Below are 10,916 nucleotides of genomic sequence, written 5' to 3' on the forward strand. Positions count from 1 at the left end.
ATCTTCCATTCTTCTTCTTTTTCTTCTTTGTATTATTTTTTTTTTCATTATTATTATTATTTCTTTTATTATTCATATCTTATTTTCCTTTTCATTTCTTTGAACACTTTGTTCTTTTCCTCTCCTTCTTCTTGTCTTCCCGTCTCCTCCGCGTTTTTATTGCTTGGCAGTGGGTGTAACTATCTGTAGATCTCTATAACTAGAGACCAATAAGTACCAAACGAAATATTGTGGTCAAAATGATTGAAAGCCATTGAAGGTTGTACTCCAGTATGGCCACAAGTCAATGACCAAAACCAGTAAAAGTTTATGTATGTGTGAGTATATATATATATATATATATATATATATATATATATATACACACACACACACACAAACAAAATGTAGATAAATAGAAAGATATCCATGCATACACGCTAGCTGTAGCCATGCTGTTTTAATTCTGGGTACGCTTCCCTAAAATTTTGATGTTTTAGGGTCTTTTTTATTGGAAAAGATTTAGCTGCTATGTTGCCACATCAAGTAACCATACTGAGGTTGTTTAAATGTCTAAAAACGTGAATAATATTGATATGTCGTGATAGATGGAATATTTCAAGCAAGCCTTGATAAATGTTGAAAGACCATAACTCAATATCACGCTTCAATGCTTGCCTTTGATGATGATTATTATTATTATCATTAAAGGTGGTGAGCTGGCAGAATCGTTAGCACGCTGGACAAAATGCTTAGCAGTATTTCGCCCGTCAGTACGTTCTGAGTTCAAATCCGACAAAGGTTGACTTTGCCTTTCATCCTTTCAGGGTGAATAAATTAAGTACCAGTAAAACACTGGGGTCGTTGTAATTGACTGGTCTCCTCCCCACAAATTTGAAGCCTTGTACCTCCAGCAGAAAGGATCGTTATTATTATTATCATATCCCTCTTGTTTAATTCCAATTACAACTAATTAATTAAACACTTAGTTATTAAAGTAATTATTGTTGAATCCCTTATAAGCATCCGATTCCTAACAGTGAAGGCTTTTTGATATTTATCGTCTGTTTCTAATCTGATTGAATATCCCTTTATTTTGTGTTAGCCGTGTGGTAATTGTTACACTCACAATGCTGTTGGGCTTTTGAAACCCTCCTGTCCCCTGCTAACATGCTGCTTAAATCAAGGATACATGCTGCAGTTAATTATCAACTTAGATTCAGCCCCCATTTGCACCTCTTACTGAAAATAGATATTGGACCCCCCACACACGCCTACCTATATCAAGGGTACACTTAGTTTATAATAATCAACTTAGATTTACTCCCCATCTTTTTTTTTTTAAACCCCTACTGAAAATAGATACAGCTTTGTACTTCTCAACCCCTGGAAAGATCAAATACAAAGTTGACTCTTCCTGCTCCTCCTCCTCCCACTACTTTCTCCTTCCCTTGATTTCGCTTTCTGAGTTCAAATCGTACCAGAGTCTGCTTTACCTTTCATCCTTCCAGGGGTGGGGGCAGGGGTGAAGGAGAGAAAGAGGGGGTGTCTGTGAATTAAGTGGATGGTCAAACAGCTATTTTATCTTATCAAGGAGTTATTTTCATCCGCCTGACTAGAATCACTTACACCCTTCTCCACCCCACCCCCTTTTTATGGCCTTGTGCCAATCTTGGAAATGATTATTAATTATGTTAATTATGGCAATATCCTGTTTACTCATCAGCTGAAGCTTGAACAAGAGAGAGAGAGAGAGAGAGTGAAATGTTTGCCTTCCCCATACAAGGTTACCTGTGCACACACAATGTGTTCACACAAACAGGGCTTTTCTTACCATAAACAACAATTTTGCACACTTTTCAAACTCAGATTTTCACTATTCTCTCTTCTCTCTCTTCCCCCTCCCCTCCCCTCCTTTTTCTCTCTCTTCTCTTCCCCCTCCCCTCCCCTCCTTTTTTTCTCTCTCTCTCTCTGTAATTTAAACTGAAACATTTTATATTTGACTCTACTGCTGCTGCTGCTCTTGTTTAGCCCCAGGACAGCCTTGAAAGAGTAAACAGACCTATGATCAAAAGTTTTTCCAGCCATGACTACCCACCCACATTAATATAGTATACCTAAGACTCCCTCTTCTATTGCAGGGGTTTTCTCCCTCCCTTCATATAATCCAAGGCTTAGAATGTATCCTTATTTTTAAGGCAGTAAAGGGGTTAGTTTTGAGGCAGACTTGCTATTTCTTTCTCTCCTTCACTCCTTTTTCTTCCTAACTGTCTTTCTTAGTCTTTTTTTATGTTCTTTTGCCTATTATTATTATTATTATTATTTTTTAAACCTATTTCTAGATTTTGCTTTCTGTGTCGCCTTCCTTGCATGATATTTGCATTTGCTTCTTATTTAGACTTTTATATTCATTTATTTAAATATGTCTGTGTCTGTGTATATATATATATATATATATATATATATATATATATATATATATATATATATATATATATATACACACACACACACACACACACACACACACATATGTGTCTATGTGCTTGTTTGTTCTTTGCTTGCTTTTTTTTTGTGCCTCTTTTATTATTGCTGCACCTGGTTACTTATCATGAACAAGTACTGCTGTGTGTGTGTGTGAGTGTGGAGATGCTGGGTCGTCTCTCATCTCCCTTACCACTACATCTATCTCCTTCCTTCACATCAAATGCAGCGATGCTGGGAATCGCACCACTCCTGACTCCAATATAAATCTTCATTATGCAATTATCTCTTGCAAGTCAATAATGTATGTATGGAAAAAAGCAAAAAAAAAAAGTGAGAGTGAGTTACATTGGTTTCTGTTTGTTATGAATTTGTCTAATACATCTTTTTCAACCTTTGACACCACTCCCTTAATGGCCAATTCCTAGAAATTTTAAGAATCCTATAATTAAGCATCCAAAAAATAAACGCATGTGTATTCTTTCTATCAGTTTCCTTAGAATTTCTTTAATTTCAAATTCAAATTTCTAATCCCAACAAACAAATATTATGAAGAAACGATTATCCTCATTCTATTAACTCTCTGCCTATGGGACACTTTATCTTTGAACACTCCCTATCTATTTAGATTATCTTCAATCCATAACTCACTACAGATTCATTCCTCATTCTCTCCACTTTGACTTTCATTAAAAATGAAAATAGTTTAGGTGCAATGAAATCATTTTGTTATTTTAAGTTTTTTGCTTTTTTTACTCTATTTTAAACTTGTACTTCAATGTTATATATATATATATATATATATATATATATATATATATATATATATATATATATATTGAAATTGTAAAGTGCACAATGAATTCCTGGTTTATTACAGCAGCCTCTCTGATGTCATTCTGGCGTAGCTTTTCAAGGAATTTACAACCATTTAAAGAACACAATAATATATGAGTCATTAGTCAAAATTACATATATTTTTGCACTAATGTAAAAATAAAAAGTTATTTTCTCTGGTTAAGATGCTGTTTCTTTCTATTACGATGATGCTAGAAAGAGTAGTCAGTTATTAAACATTCCACTCATAATTAAAGACACTGTTCATGTGTTTCAATTAATTCTGAAAAATAATCAGAACGTTTAAAGCTGTTAGATGAATAATTGGTTTTGTCAGTTTTAACCACATTTTTTTTATTTTTTTTTTTACCATATTCCTATTAAAATACTCTGTCATTGTTTCACTTAATTTTGAAAATTATGAAGAATTTAGTAGAATAACTTCATCATTGTTAAACTGTTGTTTAGAACATGAATTAACATAAAATTTTGGAGGAAGGATTTCAATTTAGATCTCTTTAAGCTTTTAGCATCCAAATGTAATCCTTATTTATTCACATTGTTTTCAGTTAATCCTGCATTATCTCATAACTTTGAGATTTCAATGATGTGACTGTCTATTTTTAGAATGACATTACAGGATAGGTGTGAGAGGTTGGATCTAGCTAGTTTAATCATAGTTGGTTTAAGATAGGGCAGATTTAAGTGCTAAAAGGTTAAAACAAAGTTTGTATCATAGAACCAGAGGCAGTGGTCGATAGGTTGCTATCAAAAGGGTTATGAAGCTGTTTGGGACACGTGACTTATGAATAAAGTGATCTGATATAAAATTTATAGTGAGAACTTCTTGGTTAGATATTAACAGCTTAAAATGAGACTGTTCTTAAGTGCATAGGTATTAAATGCTCTTTGATCATTTCATATATGTCAGTGAACCCATAATAGTATGGGAGAGAGAAAAAATGCCTTTTAAAATGACAATAGTGTCTCTATATTGAATATATCAACAGTGTTAATGTTAGATCAACCACTCACTCAACTCACATAAGACATTTATGAGAAAGCAATCTTTAAAGACCAAGTACATAACTTTATATCAAGAAATATTTGTTCAAAGTATTATAAAATGGAACGATCCGTCATCATTCTAATGTTCAGTTTTCCTGTCTGCAATGTGTGCTGTATTCAGGCAAGGAAATATCTCACCGTGGCCAGACATGTTTCTGCAGAAGACTGGAAATGAATGACACTGCATGTATGACATTGACAATAATTGGCACATACCATGTGATGTGAAGACAAGGAGATATAAACACACATACACACAATGAACATCTTTCCAAATTCACGAACAAGGCTTCGGTCAGAATGGGGCTTCTGTACAAGATACTTGCCTAAGGTACCAGAGTAGGACTGAACCCAAAACAGATCTGTTCCAGTAATGGGAAATATCGAAATTATATAGTCGTGCACACACACACACACACACACCCATTCTTTGTAGCCATTCAGGTGTGTCTGTAAAAGATTGTAATCTTTTTTTTCCCTTTCTTTTCCCTCACCTGTGAATGCCTTCAAATTACTTTCACTTCATGAAATGTGAAAAAGAAAAAAAAACACCCAATGAACATACAATTGACTCGGGAATGTCAAGTTCTTATTAAAAGCAAATATTTATTGGAAATGCTTTTTGAGTGGGAGATGTGTAATAAATGCTCACCTGTATTTCCGAAATATTTTCTTTTCTTCAAAAATAGTTTTTAACAACTCTTTAAACATTCATTATTGTGACCTCAGAGAAAGCTCATAACTTTCCTTTCATAGCTGTGCGGTAAGAAGGGGTTTGCTTCCTAACCACATGGCTGCAAGTTCAGTCCCACTGCGCGGCACTTCAGATAAATGTCTTCTGCTATAGCCTCGGTCTGACCAAGGCCTTGTAAGTGGATATAGTAGATAGAAACTGAAAGAAGCCCATCATATGTGAGTCTGTAGTTGTCCCCCACCACCGCCTGACAGCTGGTGTAGGTGTGTTTATATCCCTGTGACTTAGCAGACTGAGACTAAAACCCTGATGTGTCCTCTTTTTTAAGAGATGGTAGAGAGTGATTTCAGGACAATTTGGCCATTGCTCTTCTCTGTTGACAAGGGCAGACAGGAGCCAATGACCAACCCAACACATTCCAGCCACAGTTTTACTTTTGTGCTGTCTTTGTCTGCTTTATCCCAAACAATCTTCATATTACTAACGTTCTCTCTTGCTTCTGTTGCCAATAAAACCGATTCTTTGTAGACTTAGACCAATATTCTAACCTTAACCCCCTCAAAGGTTTGGCTTCTTTATTTCTACCTTTATAACGTTGGTGAAGGTAACATGGCTTAATGGTTAAGGTGTTGTACTCACAATCATAAGGTGATGGTTTCAATTCCAGGACCAGGTGGCACATTGTGTTCTTAAGCAAAACACTCCATTTCCCTTTGCTCCAGTCTGCTCAGTCATAAATGAGTTCCAGCAAAGGCTGAGAAGTTAATCCTGTGATGGACTGGCATCCTATTCAGGAAGAGGTTGTTCTAATCTTACTCATACACCATGAAAACCAGGTTAAATTCTTTTATAAGTCCTTGGGCTCTAACTTTGATTCTCTCCACTTTGATTCCTTCTTTGTGTGCTTTCTTAGTTATTTCAAGAAGATTTTGATATTTCTTTTACACTTTGTTCATTGTTGAAATTGATATATATATATATATATATATATGTATGTATGTTTTTATATTCACCTTGGAGGGTTTAATCAAGTAAATTAACCCCAGAACTTACTCTCTAAGCCTGACACTTATTCTATTGGTCATTTTGCTGAAGTGCTAATTGACGGGGGATGTAAACAAACCAACACTGGTTGTCAAAGTGTGGTGGACACACACAAACATGTATGATGGGTTTCTGCCCAATTCCTGTCCAGCAAATTTCACTCCAACCAATATTGGTCAAACCGGTCAAGAGTGGCTGATGTAACCACTCTCAAGATAGCTAATGAATGATTGTTCGTTAGAGAAGGAAAATGGTATATATTTGAGAGAGAGGGAGAAAGGGAGAGAGATGAATGGTCACAACAGTTGCTACAAGATTGCTTTTGCTGTGCCTCACTTCTAATGAATATCTGTCTACTTGTATCTCTTGCTTAACCTTTGACCTATCATACTTCCTTCCTTTCTCTTTTCCTTCCACATTTATTGCCCTTTTTAGTGGTCTCTAACTCTGCTATTTGCATTTTAGCTTATTAGCTCTGTTAGAATATAATTACACTTAGATTGAAACGACCAGGATGCAGCAGCCAACATTCTTCCCCAAAGGCAACTCTGCTGTGTAAACTTCCTCGTAATCTGGTTACAATAATTACAACTCAAAGCCGTTATCTACACACAGTCCTAGACCTAATTGCCTGTCATAATCACCTGCTCACATGTGCACGTGTATGTAAATCGGTTTCTAGTCTGATATTCCAATATATTAGGTTCTGGCTTTCACAGCAGAATTCTTCAGGTTTTTTTTGTTGTTCTTGTTGTTGTTTTTTGTAATTCATTGTTGTTGCAGTTTTTTTTTTTTTCTTTGTTGATCTTCCTTGTTATTCATATTGGCAGTTTCTTGTTCAATCCTTGTCTATCTCTGTTGTTGGTGGCCATTTATTCCTGCCACCGTCACTCCATCCCCCACCCCACCCTCCTCTAATACAAGCGGTTTCGGATTATCACCAGGATGTCTTCATTTCCTTTCTTTCTTTATCTTTCAGGGAAGATGAAATAATGTAAATCGTAAATGTATGTGTGTGCCTGTAAATATATGTATGTTCGTGTGTATGCATGTGTGTATATATATATGTGTGTGTGTATATATATATATGTATAGTTACATATTGTGTGTATATATAATTACATATTGTGTGTAAGTATGCATAAGTATATGTATGTATACATAAATTTAGACACATGCACACACATGGACCTGTGTGTGTGTATATATGCATATATTTGTGTTGCAATCTTCTACTTTAAACAGTCTTCTTGCTCTAAAAAAACAAAACGGAAAGGTTTCCATGATAGATCTCACAATGCATAATTTATTAACACCACTGCATATTATACTAACGACTGCAGCTACACATATGATTAACCATGGTGAGGAGGTGAAGTTTCTCTCGGTAAACAACCTGAGCACAGAACTGGGGAGATTGTGTGAAAAGGAAACCTGAAAATCAAACAATCTCTATAATATTTGTATGGGAAAGTTTGTATGTCAAGAGGAGATGTGAACACAGACATTTCGATCAAAGCCCTTCTTTGGAGAGAGTGTGTATGTATGTATGTATATATATATATATATATATATATATATATATATATATATATATATATAAGGTAAAGTAGACAAAAAGAAGACAATTTGGGAAGGACAAATGTTGTTTAATTTAAACATGTAAAAAAAAAGTTTTGACGTTTCAGACATTAGTCCTTCATCAGAAATAAATTAAAAACTGCAAAACAGTGGTGTGAAATTTTATATATTATAATATGTTTAGGGCTACTATAAACAATTTTTGTTTGTTTTTTGATGTTCTCTGCCCAGCAAAGGGCTCTGTTCCAAAATGTCTGTATTTCTCATCTCCACTCAACATACACACTTAGCAGAATTTGTGGAGTTTTTCTGAATGATTTTTTCACTGATGCAGATCACCACAAGTCTCTTTCAACTCTTTTTTTCTTTCTTTCTTTATTCAGTTATTCTTTTTCTTTTCTTTTTTCATTTGCTGTATAAAAGAAATGTTTCTTTCCAGATTGTAAAAAAAAAAAAGCTTTCAGTCAATTAAAATATGTAAATGCCATTTATTTATTCATTTGTGTATTCTATTATTATTTCTTCTTTTTCTTCTTTTTATTATTATCATTTCTAAGGTGGTGAACTTGCAGAATCGTTATCAAGGTGGGCAAAATGTTTAACAGCATTTTGTCTGTTCTTACATTCTGGGTTCAAATTCCACTGAGGTCCACTTTGCCTTTCATCCTTTCAGGGTCGATAAAATAAGTACCAGTGACACACTGGGGTTGATGTAATCGACTTACTTCCTCTCTCAAAATTGCTTGCTTTGTGCCGTTATTATTATTATTATTATTATTATTATTATTATTTCTACTAAAAATTGTTTTTTTTTTTGTGTGAATTCATTCTTTTTCCCTTTTTTTTTCTTCTCTAAAACTATATTTTTGTTAAACAATCAATCGAAGCCATATTTAATTATTTTCAAGCAAATTTTAGATTGGTTTTTGCCCAGCTGCTGGTTCGTCTTTCTGTGTCTGGTCTGTCGTCTGCCATCTGTCAATAGTAGCTAAAATACACTGAATATATATAGTGGCAGTCTTGCTCAGAAAATGCTCACCAATGATGAAATTGTTGTTAGACTTGAATGGTCAGATTTCGTTTATGACATTGGTAATATTCTAGTGAATTGTGATTGCATTCTTGAGCTGTTTTACATCGGATATAGTGATCTGGGTTCGATTGCTAAGTATTCCTGCTACATAGTTAACCAGTTCATTGTGGAAGCCATCAGACAGCCACAAAATAAATTTTCTGCTAAATTGTCAGCACAAACCTAACTGATTCTCTGCTAAGACCCAAACCCAGCCCTAACTAAACCAATTCATACTTAAAACCCAGCTATAGTATTTTTTATGACAGATCTAAATATGGTTTCTTGATGAAAAGATCATCTCAAAAGTAATCAATTAGAAATTAATTTAATTAGTTTTTCTCTCCAACCTCATCGTTTGTTCAGGTCAGCTTTTTTTAGTGTTAAAATTACATAATTGCTATTAATTATATAACTAACCCTGTTGGCAGAGATGTTTTCTAGCTGTTACTGCTGTCCCTGTAAATGTCAATGTAGAACGTTAGTGTGGGTGTGCTTATTTAACCCTAGGTCAGACACCACTTGCCAATGATAGGCCTTCCAGCCATGACTATCTTGTTTTTTTTTCCTTGGACATAACATATTTAGGATGCAGTTAGCTAATGTCCCTTCCTTTTTAAAATGATTGTAATTTGAAGGAATTTGGCTACTGTTTCTAGCAAGTCAGAAGACCACATAGAGGCTTTTTTTGTCAATTTGAAAGTTGCTTAGCCCAAGGTTAGCCTTTTTGGAGCAGACCTGTTCTAGCTATGACCATTCCATCCATCCCTTGGCTATTGCGTATTTAAGACAATTCAATGTAACCTATTTTCATGAAGGTAATAACACACCGAGGGTGATTAAGCAGCTATTTCTAGCTGGCCAACCCCAATACGGAGTTTCTACCATTGACTCACTTGTCTGATAATGTAAGAGGGAGCTGAAGCAGCTACTGATGACCAATGTTGGAAATATCATCACCACAAGTTATTGTGATGGCTGTGTGTGTGTATGCATATATTTATGTGTGTGTGTGTGTGTATTATAAATACTTACATATTCATATATAATATTTACAAGGCAGAGAAGATACCTGAAGTATGTATAACTTGTACATTAAATGTGTTGAGTTTTAAATGATGATCCATTTAATAAAATGGTTTCAATGTTTTTGCAAATATTCATTTTTTTTTTCGATTTTTATTTCTTTTGTTGTATTAATTTGTTGTTTTCTTTTTTTTTTTGTCTATTTGTAGCATCCAAATAAAAGATGATGACCCTGGGAACTTGAAACACAGCATTGTGCAGACACTGGTGTCTCCGCCGGGAACATTGCCATCGCCATCATGCCGCAACCCTTCCAGTCCCCAGAAAACTAGCTTCAACAGGAAATGTAGCCTGATCAAAGAGGAGTTGGGAGATGATGATGGAGTGGCCAGCGGGGGGAGTGAAGAGGTCGAAGTGAAGGCAACTCGATCAGTTGAAAATTTGTTGGAGTCGAAAAAGAGGGCCGTAGCATCTGACCCGATTTATCAGATGGACTCCACATCTGTTCGTCGAGCCCTACACTCCGTGGCTAGCTCTCCTCAATTACTCAATCAGATCTCAGAGGAAAGGGAATCAGATGAAGAAGAAGAAATATCCGTGTTGCCTTCGTCTGCCTCCAAGACGCTTCACCGAAGCATGTACAGTTGCCGGCCAAACTTAACTTCTGCCGAGATGCGCAAGTATGAGCAGCACAAAAAGCGCAGGGGTACAGGGCAACGGGGCACTAGCTGTAGCAGTTCCGATGCCAGCGACACAGAGGAGACAGAGAACATTGCTCGCAAAGACAAACTGAAGCATAAGTTTGCTACTCGTCGAGACAGCAGCGATCATTCTAGTGACAATGACGGGCCGGGGGGCCTCAGTGCACCATCGGGGGGCAGTCGTTCGGTTGGACGCAGTAGCAGCAGCAGCACTAGAGGGGAGAGCAAGCAGGGCAGCAAGGGCAGCGACAACAACCACCAAGACAAATCGTCTGAAAAGAAAGGTCAGAAGGGATCGGGTGGCAAGAGCTCGAGGGCAAACACAACAACCACCAGTTACAGGAACTGTAGTGATGGCAACAGTAGCAGCAGCAGCAGCAGCAGCAGCACCACCAAACAGCAGTCGTGTCATCTGAATGGGGCAACTGGA

General features: G+C 36.0%; 1 protein-coding gene across 7 annotated transcripts in view; it reads left to right on the plus strand.

The window, feature by feature from the left end:
• The window catches only part of LOC106877542 (SNF-related serine/threonine-protein kinase), a 108,590-nt gene that overhangs the window by 97,212 nt on the left and 462 nt on the right, over window positions 1-10,916 (plus strand). For all 7 annotated transcript variants that reach the window (XM_089338679.1, XM_089338678.1, XM_089338680.1 and 4 more), the window contains one exon: window positions 9,995-10,916. This exon is cut by the window's right edge and continues 462 nt beyond it. In XM_089338679.1, the coding sequence (XP_089194805.1) occupies window positions 9,995-10,916 (922 nt within the window). The remainder of the gene's footprint in view (window positions 1-9,994) is intronic.

Source organism: Octopus bimaculoides, chromosome 20 (assembly GCF_046866305.1).
Source record: "Octopus bimaculoides isolate indiv1 chromosome 20, ASM4686630v1, whole genome shotgun sequence".
NCBI classification, from domain to species: domain Eukaryota; kingdom Metazoa; phylum Mollusca; class Cephalopoda; order Octopoda; family Octopodidae; genus Octopus; species Octopus bimaculoides.